The following is a 15,443-nucleotide window of genomic DNA, read 5'->3' on the forward strand; positions in this document are numbered from 1 at the left end:
GCCCAGCACCATGCTGCAAACTGCCCGCAGCCTCGGCAGCATGTGCCTTTCATCCTGAAATTTGAAAACCACAGGGAGAGTCTGGGAATGCAACGGGAATTCTCAAAGCTTTAGAAAGAAACCTTTCCTCTTCCCAGTAAGGGTGGCCTAGAGAGGCAGGCGGAGCTTTTTAGCACAATTACGTGGGAGGGTCCTAGAGTTCAAGACTGGATTTTGCCCTTTTCCAATTTTGTGATATTAAGCAGGTTCTAACCCCCCCTAAGCTGAGCTTTCCTCTTCTGTAAAATGGGACAAATCCATGCTCTTGGGTATGGTGGGGGATTAGGTATTGGCAATAACAGCTGCTGTATTTTGTATGTTTGCCCCTTGCCACGCCCTCTGCCTGCATACTAGGGCACCAAAGCACAGTCAGGGCTCAACCTGGGCTTGGTAATTACTAACAGGGTTATAATGAGGGGGAGGGCTCTTATCATGAGCTCTACAGTGTCTTGAAAAGGCATTTGATTGCTTTCTTGTCCTGCTGTGTAGCTTTTGGTGAAATGACTTAACTTCTCTGAGTTAGAATGATTCATTTATAAAATGAGATAACTGGGTTAGATTAGATGACCCACACAACCCTTTCTAGCTCTAAAATACTGCTGTTCTGGAAGCAGGACTCATTTGGTGTTGGGAAGACTAGAGGATAGTGATCAGCTGCTTACTGAGGACAGGACACGAGGCAATACACCAGTCATTTGAGAATTGTCCTTTGGAAGACTTTTATGATTTGAGAGCGTGCTACTGTACCATCACAGCAGGCTCATTAAAGCGCATATTTGATGCTTACTGACAAGTGTAACTTCATCACACAGGCCTTCCCCTACTCCCCAGTCTAAAGTAAAGTTGCCCTTGGCTCCCTCTCTGCTCTTTTCCTTTGTAGCACTTGCGATGCTTGACAACTGCATCTTTTTTTTGGTCTTTTTGAGATAGGGTCTCTCTGTAGCCCCAGTTGGCCTGGAACTCACTATGTAGACCAGACTGACCTTGAACTCACAAAGATCTGCCTGCCTCTGCCTCCCAGGTGCTGGGATTAAAGGTGTCTGCCACATTTGACTTGACAACTACATCTTTATTTTATGTCTGTCTCTTTAGACCATCCAAAGATAGGGCCTTGTCATCATTTGATGACCTCCTGTGTCCCTGATCTCAGCCCAGAGGTTGTCACGCAGCAGGTGCTCAATAAATATTTGTTGATTGAACAGATGATGGCTGGCTGTGTTTCAGTGGTGGGTGATCCAGTGGTCATGGTTCCTTTTTAAAAAATTTATTTATTTTTATATGTATGAGTGTTATGCCTACATGTATGTAGGTGTACCTGTGTCATGCTTGCCCAAGTTAGATGAGGGTGTTGGATCCCCTGGAACTGGAGTTATGGATGGTTGTTAGCTGCCATGTGGGTACTGGGAATCGAACCCTGGTCTTCTGTAAGAGCAGCCAGCATCCTTAACCACTGAGCCATCTCCCCGGCCCCCATGGTTCCTTTGTAAAATTACATTTATTTATTTGTATGTGTCTGTATTTATTTATTTGTATGTGAGCACACACATGTGTATGTGTGTAGGCATGTGTGTGACATGGCATGCATGTGGAAGTCAGAGGACAACCTATAAGAATCTGTTCTCTCCTTCTAGCATGTGGATTCTGGGGATCAAACACAGGTTGCCAGGCTTGGCAGCAAGTGCCTTTACCTGCTGACCCATCTTTCTGGCCCTGGGTATGGTTCTTGATGGGGTGGATCCTTCACTGTCCTTTTTTTGGGTAAGAAAAATCTTAAAAGAGACCTCAGATACTGTTTCTCCTTTCTTCCTTATTTTTCTGGGGCTGGTCACATATTTCTGCAGTTTTAAGGCTGCCAGAAAGGCCCTTCCACATACACTCTTGGCCTGGGGTGTTTTGGTGGAGGAGATGGAAGAATGTCATGGGAGTCAGGAAAAGGCCTGATGGTTGGTGCAGGCTGTGAGGGCCTCACTAATTTCCTTTTGCTCTTCTAGATCCATTCTCTGTGCTTCTTTGCTTTGTACCCCCCACAGCTGACCAGGGTAGGCCGCATCAGCTGAGCCCCCTGCCCCCTGGCTTTGGGTTGAGACTGGCCAGTGGGAGAAGAGATGGGAGAGGAGGTGAAAGGGTATTTGAGTCATGGGATGATGGTTCCTTGGTTCCCCAGTTCCCAGGGCCCTGGACTGTGCTACAAGCCTAAGTCTGTTTGGGACTTACAGTAAACACACCCTCAGACTCTCCAGGAGCAGCAGTGGCAGTGGCTTCCTTGGCTGCTTCACCATTGCTGGTGGGCTCCCTTTGTCCTACTCACACTCCTGGAAATAGTCCCTGCTTTAAAGTTTTGGTTCTCCTATATGAGTGAGCCATTTATTTCAGCTGATTGTTTTCCAGGGCACCACTGCCTCCACATGTCCACCTTAGCTGAGGGCAGGAGGGACCACACATGTAATCGTGTGTGTGTGTGTGTGTGTGTGTGTGTGTGTGTGTGTGTGTGTGCTCAGGATCAAGGAAAGGCTGGAGGAAAAATTTTTAGTAAATCAAAATATAAGCACATATACCTTAGCTTTCTGTTCTTAAAAAAATATCAAAACTGTCAACACTTTGGGGAACACCTTGAGGAAGAGGTTCAGTAACTCTCTTGGGTCTCTCTCAGGAGCAGACTGCCTTCAGCCCTATCTTCGTGTAGCTGGTCCAGTATGCTAGCTTTCTATTATTATAATAGAATACCTGAAATATTAATTTATAAAGAGAAAGGTTTATTTTGGCTCACAGTTTTCAAGATTCTAGTTCATGGTCAGGGAGACCCATTCTTTGGGCTTCCCTAGATGGCAGTGGTAGGAACTGTATGTCAGGAACAAATACATGGCTGGAAGGAGAGAGGAAAATGAGGGATCAAGGTTGGACAATCCCTTTCAGGGACCTTCAATAATCTAGACCTTCCACTAGTCCCCATCTCCTAAAGATTCCACCATCTCTCAGTAGTGGCACCCTGGGGACCAAACATTTAACACACGAACATTTCAATATATAGACAATAGCACCCATTGACCCACCACCCCAGAAAGCTACTCCCGATGTCATTAGAAAAATGCCCTACAGCCCCAACTTCACTGATTTCCCCTGGTTTGGGGGTGTCACATATCTTGCCCTATTCATCTACCCTGGGTGTGACACTGGCCTCTCACTCTGCTGTTCTGGGGTCTAGTGTGTATTTACTGTCACTTTTTTCTCTTGGTTTTTGGGGCCAGCCACCACGATCCCTGTGAATTGATGAGAACAGCCTCACCAAGGCTGGCAGCTTTCCATGAAGCAAAGCTGTGCAGCCATGGGGACAGTAGGAATCAGGCTCCATTGGTGTGCCTGAGCGTTTTCAGAAGCCCCGTGGGCACTGCCATTCCTCTATATAGATGGAGAGCTGGGATCCAGGATTCTTGCCAAAAGTCACATTGCCAGGGTGGCAGAAGCAGGGCTGAGACTCAGGCAGTCTGATCCCACAACCATGGGATACCACTCTGTTCTGCCTCAGCTTGCTCTGGGGACTGGGCAGGGTTGAAATCCATCTGTGGGACTGTGAATCGGAGGTGGAGAAGCTGAGATCAGCTCCAGTGCTCCACGCTCTTGTTCCACCAGGAGGTGACAGCCCAAGCTGTTTTGAATTTTATCCAGGAGCTCTGGGCCCATCCTTCATGTCCCGCCTGCTTCTGGAGGCCTGACTTGTCTGTGATTGTTTTTCAGAAGTAGAGCTGCCCCTGAAGAAAGATGGGTTCACCTCAGAGAGCACCACACTGGAAGCCTTGCTGCGTGGGGAAGGGGTGGAGAAGAAGGTGGACGCCAGAGAGGAGGAAAGCATCCAGGAAATACAGGTACCCTGCACCTGCCTGGGCACTGCTATCTGGTATCTGATTCCTTCCAAGGGGCAGGTCTGTGTCTGTGTCATGAGGGCCTCATTTCCAGAAAGTTCATTGGAGCTCTTTTCTAACTGAAATCATCCCCGTCCTCTCCACGAGAAGTCATTGTTCCCGTAAACCTGTTTCCTCTCTGATTTTCCTACATTTGCCTCAAAATGTATTTACTGAGCCTTCTGAGCACCAGGTACTGTGCTGAGCCCTGAGGATGTGATGGGAGCGGGGTAGATGGAGTCGTCACCTCTGTGGAATCAGCAGCCAGTCATTTAGACTAAAATTGGGTCTCTGCCTCACCTCCGCCTTCTTCCTTTCAGCCCAGGCTGGGCTCTGACTCACTAGATTTCTCAGGCCTCTTCCAGCACCACCTGCTTATCCTCTAAGACCAGTCTAGTCACCCCCTCAGGCAGGGCAGTTACTTCTGTCCCCATGTGTCTACCACCTGTAAAGCTCTCAGACACAGCACTGTGATGGTGGGTACCTACCATCTCTCACTTACCACTTGTCTCAGATCCTTGTTGTCTGATGCATTGTAGGGCACAGATCGTTATAATAATATTCATTAATCCTAATATAATAGTATTAATAATTAAACATAATTAACTTATATTTCTATTATATTTGTGTTGCATATTAAAATCTTACATTTTCTGTTATATACCTTATATTTATTCATTTTATATTCAATTTAACATTTAATTTAGTTGGCTCAGTGATTTATAAAGTGCTCACTAATAATAATAATAATAATGCGGTTTTGGTGCTTGGTGAGTACCTCCAGCCTGTGCTGTGTCTAGTGTGGTGCACTCAGTGGCTTGCTCATGCCAGCATGGACTTGACCCTTGTATTAGTTATTTTCCTATTGCTGTGATAAAGCACCATGACCAAGGGAACTTATAAGAAGAAGAGTTTATTTGAGTTTATGGTTCCGGGTTCCAGAGGGATTGGAGTCCGTCATGGCGGAAAGGCATAGTGAGGTGGCTGGGGCAGGAGCAGAAGCTGAGTGCTCACATCATAAAAGCAGGCAGAGGAAGCAGAGAGCAACCGGAAATACAGCGAGGCTTAAGAACTCTCAAAGTCCACCCCAGTGACGCATTTCCTCCAGCAAGGTTACCTCGTAAAACCTCCCCAAACAGCGCCACAAGCTTTGGACAAAATGTCCAAATACTTGGAGCCTATGGGGGACATTCTCATTCAAACCACCACAGTCCTCCATTAAGACACGGAGTGAATCTGAGTCTGGCCTCCTTCTCTGCCAACCTGATGTTAAGATGGATGGTTAGATCTTTTCCATTTAGTTGCCACCCCCTGATATATTTGTCCCCCTCCTTCCTCTCCACAAGCTTCAGTCCTTGATGATCCTCATTAGTTCCGACCTACTGGCCCTCAAGGTCTTCTTTGACTTTTGTCTGTCCTATACATAGCAAGCCTGTCTGATGAACATGCTGAGTACCAGGTACTGTGCTGAGTCCTGAGGATGTGACAGGACCAACTGAATCCCTGCCTTTGGGCAATAAGCAGCTCATTATTTAGACTCAAAACTTGGGGTCCCTGTCTTACCTCTGCCCCTTCTTTATACCCCAGGCTGGTCCCCTTGTACCATAGCCTTGCTGCCTCCCTATCACTCTGCTCTGGCCTCTGGTTTGAGTGCTGTGGTTACCTTTTCAATGTTTTCCTTGAAAAAATTTACTGTACTATTGTAATTCTTTGAGAATTAAAAAAAATTATTATTTTTATTTTATGTGTATGCATTCATTGTCTGCATGTAGGTAAGTGCGCCATGTCATGCAAGGCCCATGGAGGTCAGAAGAGGCTGTCAGATTCCCTGGGACTGGAGTTATGGACAGTTGTTAGCTACCATGTGGGTGCTGGGATTTGAACCTGGGTCTTCTGCAAGAGCAACCAGTGTTCTTAACTGCTGAGCCATCTCTCCAGCCCCTCTTTGAGAATTTCATACAATATATTTTGATCATATCTACTTGTCTCTCCTCTTCCTAACTCCTTCTAGATCTACCCCTACCTCCTTGCAACCCCTTACCAACTTCAGGCCTTCTTTAATTTTGAATAGTCCACTGAGTTCCATTTGTGCTGCCTATATACTCCTGCGTGTGGTGCTATCTACTGGAGTGTGGTTAACCTACCAGAGGCAACACCCTTAAAGAAAACTGACCTTCCCTACTCTGAAGCTATCAACTGTCCATAGCTCTTCAGCTAGGGGTGGGGGGCTCGAGAACCCCTTCCCTCTCCTGCTAGAATGTTGACTGGCTTGATCTTGTGTAGGCAACCACAGCTGCTCTAAGTTCATGAGTGCAGTGGTCCTGTCCTGTCCAGAAGAGACTGCTTTACTTTAGTCCTCCCCAACCTCTTTCTGCCCCCTCTTCCTTAATGATCCCTGTGCCTTGAGTGTGTGTGGGTGATATAGATGTCCCATTTGAGGCTGAGCACTCCACTAATACTTTCTGCACTTTTGCAGCTTGTAAGTTTCTGCATTAACCATCATCCATTGCACAGAGAAACTTCTCTGATGAAGTCTGAGAGCTGCACTCATGTATGGGTAGAGGGACATGAATTTAGAAGATAGTTTGATACCATGTCCATTTAGCAGAATGATAGTAGGTTCATCCCTGGGGCCTGTGAGCTCCCCAGTCATAGGTTCTTGATCAGATTTCCAGTACCAGGCCTGAGTTCCCTCCTATAGAGCAGGCCTTAAATCCAGTCAGAAAATGGTTGGTTACCCCTATAATTGTGCCACTTTTGTACCCATGGGCTTATCTTGCCCCATGGATCATTATTGTAGTTCACAGGGTTCATAGCCAGGCAAGACTGTTGGTGATGTTTCTTCCCCCCAGCAGCTGGCATAAGCACCTCAGTACTAGCCATCAGGGAGAGGGAGGAAGCTTCCTGGTCAATACTAACTTGATTTTGCCATGTTCTGTGACGAGTATGTGTATTACCTTCAGCAGTACATCTTACCATCAAGTTCTAGTGAGTAATCACAAGCAATAGAAATAGCCTGTATTGTTTGGGGGCGAGTGTCTCTGGGCTACTTCTGAGCAACAACTCCAGGGGAGGTATACCACACCTGGCCCTTGGGGTTTTTATTTGGCAACTTACAGCTTCTGGGAGGAACACTATCCCCTATGTTGGGTAACTCCAATTGTGTGTGTGTGTGTGTGTGTGTGTGTAGCTTATAAAATAGTAGGTAACCATGTGACCTTTTCAAATAGCCTTAGTGTTAGTTAACCCCCCGACTCCCTCCTTTGCCTCACTGTCCCACCCCATCCCTCTCTCCACTTAAAGTTCCATCCCCGTATTCCCCTTCCCCCTTCACGTTGCCTGTTCTACTATCCATTTTTCCTTAGATCTTTTTTCTTCTTTGCTACCAATGATCTCTTTTTAGTCTCCTGGATTCTACAGACATTCCAAATTAAACACAAATCTAAAGATTCGATGCTAAGTAGAAAGTCTTTAAAACAAAGATTTCTTTAAAAAGACAAAACAAAACATCAGGTTTTTAGCAAAATTGGGAAAAGGATAGAGAGGTTTCTCATCTCTCCTATGCCACATGCTGTGAGCTTTGACAAGTGTATAATGATATGAATCCTCCTTTTATAGTGTTGTATGGATGAATTTCTCTGTCCTAAACCTCTGTGCTCTGTTACCATCCCTCCCGCACCTAGCCCCCAGCCACACTGGCCTCCCGTCTCTGCAGTTCTTTCTTTTTCTTGATATCATGCAGCTAGCGAGTTCTTTGACCTTTGCCTTTTCCAGCTTGGCAATGTAAGCCACAGATTTTGGACTGAGGACATTGCCTCCCCATTGACAGCAGATCTCATCATATCTGTCATTGTAATTGGTCCTGATGGCTTCCACCAGATTAGCCAGAGCACCTTTGTGTTCTGAGCTGACCTGTGTGAAGGCCATGGTGATGCACACCTTTCCTGTGGACCAGCCGCCCCAGCCTGGCCTTCCCCTTGATGATGCAGTAGGGGACCCCCATCTTATGACACAGGTAGGCAGGGAGACCACCAGCTTGATGAGGTCAATGTCATGTGCGATCACCACCAGTTGAGTCTTCTTGTTTTCCACCAAGGTGGTGATGGTGTTGACACCTGCTCGTGGGACTGGAGGGTCTCTATGTGGGGACATCCCCTTTGCCAACAGCCTTCTTCTCAGCTCGGGCCAGCAGTCTCTGCTTCTGCTTTGTCTCTGGCTGGTACTTGTTGTGAGCTTGAGCATCTGGGTAGCTGTTTGAGGGTCCAGGGCCTGGGTGAACTTAGCTCGGGCCAGCAGTCTCTGCTTCTGCTTTGTCTCTGGCTGGTACTTGTCGTGAGCTTGAGCATCTGGGTAGCTGTTTGAGGGTCCAGGGCCTGGGTGAACTGATTGATCACGGTACCTAACAAAGTGGGGTGAGGTCTCTTTTAGGCTGGCTGTCCTGTCTAATGCTAAAGTTCTTGGGTCCTTTCTCCAAAAGAGGATTCAGCGCCTTCTTGGCCTCCTGCTTCTTCACGATGGCAGGGGCTGGGGCACCTTCTTCCCCTTGACCTTCTTTCCTTTTGGCATCTTGCTCAGCTGGAGGTGAGAGAAAGAAAAGGGAATTATTGACTCTTTTTCATTTTTTATGTGATCTTTATTTTCCCAATGGACTATAAACCCCCGTCCTTTCTCCAAAAGAGGATTCAGCGCCTTCTTGGCCTCCTGCTTCTTCACGATGGCAGGGGCTGGGGCACCTTCTTCCCCTTGACCTTCTTTCCTTTTGGCATCTTGCTCAGCTGGAGGTGAGAGAAAGAAAAGGGAATTATTGACTCTTTTTCATTTTTTATGTGATCTTTATTTTCCCAATGGACTATAAACCCCCCAACTTTGATAGTCTTTGATTAACTTGCTCACTAATGTGTCTTAAGCATGCAAACTCATGGCACATAGTAGGTGCACAGCAAGTACTTATTGAGTTGGATACACTAGTGCCTAGAGTCTGTGGAAGTGCCCTGTCCTCATCTGTCTCCTGTCCTACATACCCTGCTTTGCCACTTTTTGTCCTGAAACACTGCTCTATTTGTGTCACTTGCTAAAAAACTTGTTTCCCACTAAATAAAGTGGTAGACATGTGACCTTCTTGGGCTTCCCTCCTCTCCTCTAGGCTAGTTTTCAGGTTCATTCTCTCCCTCTTTTCCTCACTCTTCTCCCTCTGTGCCTTTGGTCTGCTGGCATGCCTCTCCTTCCATCTCCACTTACCACTCCCACTCTGCAGTTAGACTCCGCCCCGGTGCGGCCGTTCCATCAAATCTTGGTTTCCCATAATCAGTGTGACTTCTTTCCTTGCATGTCTGAGCTACCTACTGCTTTCTTCCTTATGTATATGTGTTTTGCTAGTCATGCATCCAGAGTTTGAAGACACGGCTTGTCATCTCTGTATTACAGAGTATTTTTGCCCCATTAGTGTACTTTGACAGAATCAGTAATTGAGATGGAACCAGCGTTCAGAAGCCTGCATGCCTTGCCCAATGTAGCCCTTATTCTGTAGAACCGGAAGTGAGTCTGAGTTGTTGCCATGTGGCCGGGGGCCAGGATACAGACCGTTGTTATTACCATCATTGCCATCAGCCCCAACGCTAGCAGTGAGGCTGCCAGTGCAGGGCCAGGACTGCTGTGTAGGGTGCAAGAAACTGAAACTGGATCATGAGCCATTTGAGCTTATATTTTTATTGGATTCATGTTGTTAAAATATATATATATGTGTGTGTGTGTGTTAAGCAGGTTAGGTACCTTTCATTTTTATTCATTCGTTCATTTGGCTAAAGTTTAGTGAATACCTCTTTTGAGTAGGGACTGTTAGATATTAGGGACATGAGAGACTAAGAGAGATCTGTCTTTTCTACCCAAATTATATTGAGACATGAAGTTGGAAAAAAAGGTGAAACGAATAAAGAGAATTGCAGTCTTAGATAAAGGCCACAAGGACAAACAGTAGGAGGAAGAGGTATTAAAGGAGGGGCAGGTCATGGGCAGTGTCCTAAGGGACATGGGCTTAACCACAGTCCCGTTCGGGTGACAGGAGCCAGCAACATGAGCTCCCTGAGGTGACAGGCCTGCGACAGGTCAGCACTCAGCATGTCAAGGGAACAGACAGAAGGCCCTGATAGCTGGAATACAGTGCTGGGGGATGGGGGGAGCCAGATAGGTGGGCAGACCCCTAAGGTCTCTTGGGACCTGGATGTGGCTTTTGGCTTCGTGTGAAATGAAAAAGAAATTCATTTAGAGGCTTTTTATGAGGGTAGTGAATTTATTTCATAAAGATTGCCTGCCTCCCTTGGAGAGGAAACAGGGTGTAGGGCCACCACTGGAAGGGGAGACATCAATTAGGAAATTTTTGTATTGTCCATCACCAGAGGAATGGAGTCTTTGAAAAGGAATTCTTTCTTTCTTTTCTGTTTTTTTAAGCATAAGCTCAAACTTCTGTTACTATTACTGTAAAGGCTGTTTAGATTAACAGGAGGGAAAGTTTTTTTTAAAAAATGTGTTTGTTTTTCAGATAATGTCCTTGGACAGGGACTGCCAGTATGTAAGGAGTGGTGGAGAGGTGTCAGCTGGTACTATGTTGCTATGTTGGATCCCCCCTTCATTCTTACCTTATGACTCCCCCTCAGCTTCCTGAGCCTTGACACAAGCTTTGTTAGGAACTCCTGACCTGTGAGTTGCAGAGAGGCTTCTAGAGTCAGGGTTGTATGGCAGGAAATGAAGACACAAGCATGGAGGGATGTGTAGATACCAGTGCATCTGAGGCTGGGGTATAAGCTGGGGAGCTGGGACAGAGACTCAAGGGAGACATCAACTCACTCCTGGACCAGGAAACCATAGGGCACTCAGGGACCTGAGTCAGTGGCTTTCACCCATCTTTCACCTTCCAAGTCAGAGTCCATGTTGTGGGTAACAAACACCTTATCATGTAAAATGACAGGGGCATCAGAAGTGTACTGAGAGATGCCAGAGGCAATGACCTTTAAGTTCTGGTGCTTGGAACTTGCCATGATTAAATGACTTCAAGACCCAGAAAGTCTGCAAGAAACAGAACACAAGAGTTGTAAGGAGGCTTTATTTTTATACTACATTTTCAGCACAAGGGTTGTGCTGTTGTCGTGTGTCCTATGGTCCCTGCTGCCTTTCTGGCTCATCTTTGCCATCTTTCCCCAAGTCATTGGGCTCTGCTTACACCAGCCTTTCTCCCCACTGGACAACCCGTGATCCTTTCCCCACTTCACAGAGTTTGCTCTTAGAACACTCTTTCATAGCATCTTGAACTCGCCTGTCTCTATCTTTACAGTGGGAATTATGTTTGTGTATGTTGTTTAAATCGTCTTCCCTTCAGTACAATGTAAAGTCTACTTGGGGCCAGGACTGCAGCCATTGTGTAGCTTGGCTAGCACAGTACCTTCATGTAGTCAGCACTGGATAAGCTTATAGACTGACTGAATTACTAGTTTTTAACTGAGGAGGCAGAGGCACAGAAATGTAATGACTTGCTCAAGGTCACACAGTAAGCCCTTAGGATCGTCCCCTACCCAGGGCCCTTGGCATGGTCCATTCCTTCTTCTTTTTTTTTTTTTTACCTTGGTCTTTTTAAGATAGGGTCTCCCTGTAGCCCCAGCTGGTCTGGAACTCACTATGTAGACCAGGCTGGCCTTGAACTCACAGAGATTGTCCTGCCTCTGCCTCTGCCTCCCAAGAGCTGGGATTAAAGGCGTGAGCCACCATGCCCCAGCAAGCCCGTTCCTTCCCAGTGGGGGCTGGGTCCTCCATGGCCTGGAGGTGTATACCCTGCCTCTCTCTTCTGCTGTGGAGGGACTTTTCAGCTCAGGTTCTGCCTGAAGAGGACCTTAGGATGAACCTGAGGATTCTCAGTAGCAAGGGCTAGGGGGTGAGCTCAAGAACCTGACTCACTCTGGTTATGGCTTAGCTGGGTGATTTTTAACAGTCAAAAGTGTTTTTCAGTCTCAGTTTATTCACCTGTAAAATGGAAATTGGATCTTGTGTTACCTTGTGATCTCAGGGCTATTAGAGGGAGCTCATTTGAATTTATGAACTTTAAGCTCCACTGTAAGTCATGAGCTACAATCAAAATATATTCCTCTTTTTCCTCCTCTCTCCCTTCCTATCCTTCCCTTCCCCTTCCCCTTCCCCTTCCCCCCTCCCTCCTCCCTCCCTCCCTCCCCTCCTTCCTTTCTTTTGACATTCTCACACATAACTCTGACTGTCCTTGAATTTGCTATGTAATGGAGGCTGGCCTTGAACTCCTGATGATCCTCCTGTCTGCACCTCTCCTGTGCTGGGACTAAAGGCCCGTGCCACCACACCCTGCTAAAAATTAATTTTTCTTAAAAAAGCACAATAGATTGTTATGAACAGCATATTGATTGAAGCTATCGTTTGGTCAGCTGAATAGGAAGTTACTTACTTTCCTCAAACAAGGCAGAGTTCCACAATGGCAGGAAAAGGAGAAACAAGTTTGTATACTCTGAGGTGACTCTTTAGGAAGAAAAGAAAACATCACGTTAAGGAAAAATTTGATAAGGCAACTTGACCTCACATGGAAAAGCATCCTTATTGGGGTATGCTCTTCCTAGAAAACTCTACTTGGGCAAAGATTTGGAAAAAGGTCAGTGTTCTGGGAGGATTTAACTGGAAGGGGCTTGGAGGAATGCTGGTCCCACTCAGGCCTCAGACCCCTGGGCAGCATCTTGAAGGCCCAGTGTCTTGAGACGCAGTGGCACCCTCACTGTGCTAAGGAACAAGAAACAGACATCACCTCCAAACACCATCTGATAGTCTTCACCCTTGAGTTCTATGTCTCAGCTTGTCTGTTGATTTTCTTTTCATTTCAGAGGGTTTTGGAAAATGATGAAAATGTAGAAGAAGGGAATGAAGAAGAGGATTTAGAAGAGGATGTTCCCAAGCGGAAGAACAGGACCAGAGGACGGGTAAGTGGAGGATGCCAGGAGGGAGGAATGAGTTCAAGAGGCTGAGACCAGGCAAGCCACCCATCCCTGCCCGAATTGATTCCAGGCCCCTCTGTAGCTGGACAGATACCACACTCATGGAGAATTGGAAAATACCCAGAGAAAGACCCTGGGGGAAGCCCCAAGCTAGGCATGTCTGGAAAGTTCAGAGCTGGTAAGAGCGGGGAGAGGAAGCAGAGGGTGCTCTGAGGGGATGTGGGGTTTTGGAAGGTAGAGGGGATTGTCTGCTTCTCCATCATGAAGATGGACTGAGCGTTTCTTGCCTTGCTGTTCCTGTGGTTGCCCCAGAATGACAGGATCAGACACGTGCCTTGGGGTATGCGTTCATGGGCAGGAAGCAGGTGGGCAGGGGGGCTGATGGTCCACTGGGTAGACTTGGTATGAACTTCAGAGGCCTGTGGCCCTGAAATGAACAAGGAAGGGTCAGAGGTGGGAAGGGCAGATGGAAGGAGGGAAACCATGGGCTAGTTCCTAAGTGGGGAAGGAGCCAACCCAGGCCGTGTTTTCAGACATTCAATTCAATTCTCCAGGGTCCTCTTGTTCAGCAAAAGTGTGTTCTGTGATACCTTTAGAGGTCTGCGAGAGTATCAGATGATAACCAGGTGGAGCAGGACCTCCAGGGGGAGGACTATGGCTCTCCTTCAGGGAATTCACTTTTGCGGGTTTGAGGCTCTAGCTTCTATAGGCTCTAGGTAGGACCCTCTCCTTCCAATGGGTAAGAAGTCAGTCCTGTGAACCCTGTGGGTTTGGGCTCACTAATAATTACTGTAACCCTTCTGCATCACAGAAAGAACTTACTAAAATTAGATTCCTGGGACCCGTGTTCAGAAATTCTAAGTTAGATCTGAGATTTGGCACTGAACTATATTAGAGCAACTTCCTGGGTGACTTTTGCATGAAGTTCAGTGCTGGCTACGCCATGAGCTAAGATGACCCACCTGTTGATAAGAGCCGGACTTCCCAGTCTGGGCAGGACAGCTATCTGATGGAACAGTTTCACTAAGCTGCTACCAGCATCATCAATTGCCAGTATTTCCACCGTTTTGTCTCATGCTACCTCATTGGCTTATGTGTTTGTTTGCTTCTCCCTGGAGTATTTGAAAGTAAATCTTATACATTTTATCCTATGCCTTGGTGTATAACTCTAACAGATCTTTGATTTTACTTATTTTTTAAAGAAATAAACAATATTTATAATTTTTATTTTATGTGTACGAGTGTATTGCCTGCATGTACGTGAGTGCACCCGTGTTGTGCAATGCCATTGAGGTCAGAAGAGGATTTCAGATTCCCCTGGAACTGGAGTAAAGGATGGTTTGTAGCTGCCATGTGGGTGCTGGGAATCAAACCCAGGTCCTCTGTAAGAGCAGTCAGTGCTCTTAACCGCTGAGCCATCTCTCCAGGCCTATTTTTAAAGAAATTTTTTAATTTTTAAAATTTATTTTATGTGTATGGGTGTTACACCTGCATGTGTGTAAGTGCACCTATGTCATTTAGTGCCCACAGAGGACAGAAGAGGGTGTCGGACCCCTGGAAGAGGAATTAGCCACCATATGGGTGCTGGGATTCAAACCCAGGTCTTCTGCAAGAACAATAAGTGTGCTTACCTGCTGAGCCATCTCTCCAGCCCTTCTAACAGATGTTTTAATACTCAGCACAAATATTTCTTGTTCTGTCTTCCACCAAGACCAGAATCAGCTTCCCCTGATTTTTCAAAAATGCCTGTTTGTGATTGATTTATTTAAAACTTGTCTTTTATTCTATACCACAGTTCTTTCTCATTGTATCCTGCTACTCACACCCCCCATGCTATTTATTTGTTGAAAAGCTTGAGTTGGATTATGGAATCATATTCTAGGTTTGATGAGGTGGTGACATTCAACATCTTCCTCTATCCATTATAGTTTTAGAAAACTGGGACAGTGCCCTCCCCTTTACAGTAGTTATTATTTATATTTTTATTATTCTTTTCTGGGCCCTGTAGCCCCAGCTGGCCTGAAGCTCACTATGTAGACCAGGCTGGCCTTGAACTCACAGAGATCTGCCTACCTCTGCCTGAGATTAAAGGTGTGCACCACCACACCTGGCTCCAGTTATTTTTTTTAAATAAATAATTTATTGAGAATTTCATACATGCATATAAAGTGCTTTGATCAAATCCATGCCCACTCCCTTGCCTCCAACTCCTCCCATATCTCCCCATCACTTTTTTTCTGATAACTTCATGTACTCTTTCTTCTTCTTTGATTGGTTTATATATTTTTATGGGGATTTTGGTTACTTTAACACTCCCCCCTCTGAAGAGGTAATGCTAAAATCTTTTAAGGATTAGATAAGAGATCTCAAATACTTTTGACATTTTTGGCCTTCGGAACAGAGTATGTTGCTAAGAGGCCCAAGGACATTTCGACTTTTAGCCAAGAAACTGGCTACTTTTCTTTGGGGTCTTTTTACACTAACTGCCTAGACAATTCCTTTTTTTTTTTTCCCC

General features: G+C 46.1%; 1 protein-coding gene across 2 annotated transcripts in view; it reads left to right on the forward strand.

The window, feature by feature from the left end:
- Positions 1-15,443, forward strand: part of Dpf3 (double PHD fingers 3) — a 297,152-nt gene that overhangs the window by 159,723 nt on the left and 121,986 nt on the right. For both annotated transcript variants that reach the window (XM_008849803.2, XM_008849804.1), the window contains exons 4-5: positions 3,772-3,899; positions 12,818-12,913. In XM_008849803.2, coding sequence (XP_008848025.1) covers positions 3,772-3,899; positions 12,818-12,913 — 224 coding nt within the window. The remainder of the gene's footprint in view (positions 1-3,771; positions 3,900-12,817; positions 12,914-15,443) is intronic.

The sequence above is a fragment of the Nannospalax galili genome, unplaced genomic scaffold (genome assembly GCF_000622305.1).
Source record: "Nannospalax galili isolate Female #2095 unplaced genomic scaffold, S.galili_v1.0 scaffold24, whole genome shotgun sequence".
NCBI lineage: Eukaryota > Metazoa > Chordata > Mammalia > Rodentia > Spalacidae > Nannospalax > Nannospalax galili.